The sequence below is a fragment of the Ceratina calcarata genome, unplaced genomic scaffold, assembly GCF_001652005.2.
Source record: "Ceratina calcarata isolate Rehan_Ccalc_2016 unplaced genomic scaffold, ASM165200v1 scaffold7449, whole genome shotgun sequence".
Classification (NCBI taxonomy): Eukaryota; Metazoa; Arthropoda; class Insecta; order Hymenoptera; family Apidae; genus Ceratina; species Ceratina calcarata.
Window position 1 is genome coordinate 1 of NW_017178734.1, and position 661 is coordinate 661.

At 35.9% G+C, this 661-nt stretch overlaps 1 protein-coding gene across 1 annotated transcript; it reads left to right on the plus strand.

Annotated features, from left to right (window-relative positions):
* The first annotated feature begins 127 nt into the window (after positions 1-127).
* Positions 128-629, plus strand: RpL14 (ribosomal protein L14). The gene is made up of 2 exons (XM_018033717.2): positions 128-351; positions 441-629. The coding sequence occupies exons 1-2, from the start codon at positions 199-201 to the stop codon at positions 588-590; spliced, it is 303 nt and encodes a 100-aa protein (XP_017889206.1). The 5' UTR covers positions 128-198; the 3' UTR covers positions 591-629.
* The last annotated feature ends 32 nt before the right edge of the window (positions 630-661 follow it).

A 661-nucleotide genomic window follows, 5' to 3' on the forward strand; every position in this document is an offset into this window, starting at 1 on the left:
TACTCTAATAATATTAATGATGATCCAGTATATTGATAGGAATTGCCGGCTGATATTTAATTGATGCCAAAATACTCTAACTGATGTCAAACTATATAATTATAGTGCATAAAAGGTACGAGTAGCAGTTTCGTTAACTTTGAATGAAATTTATAGGTTTTGGTCGATGGACCTGCATCAAACGTTCCACGCTGCGAGATGAGGTTAAACGATCTACACCTAACTAAATTTCGTATACGTTTCCCATACACCGGATCGACCCGTGTCGTGCGTAAAGCATGGGAAGCAGCCAAGATCAGTGATCTTTGGAAAGAAACTATGTGGTCGAGAAAGGTCGAAGCCAAGAAGAAAGTAAGTAGGAGAATTGAAAAGGAATATTTGTTAAAGTACAATCGTAAAATGACGAATAAATTATATTTGTTTATCCTTTCCAATTTTAGCGCTTGGAGCTCAGCGACTTTGACCGATTCAAGTTAAGGAAAGCAAGACAGATCAGAAATAAATTGAGGACAGACGTGTTTTACAGATTGAAAAAGAAGGTAAAGAAAACAAAGGCCACGGGAGCCACTAAAAAAGTGGCAAAGAAGTAATTTTTTATTGTATGAAATAAATACGAAAATATCTTATAATGGCAGTATTATTAATTGTTCACCGTACACCC

Excerpts from the sequence above, each read along its gene's own strand:
- RpL14 (XM_018033717.2), top strand. The coding sequence starts at position 199 with ATGAGGTTAAACGATCTACACCTAACTAAATTTCGTATACGTTTCCCA. Across the intron at positions 352-440 it reads AGGTCGAAGCCAAGAAGAAA|CGCTTGGAGCTCAGCGACTT; the intron begins GTAAGTAGGAGA and ends TTCCAATTTTAG.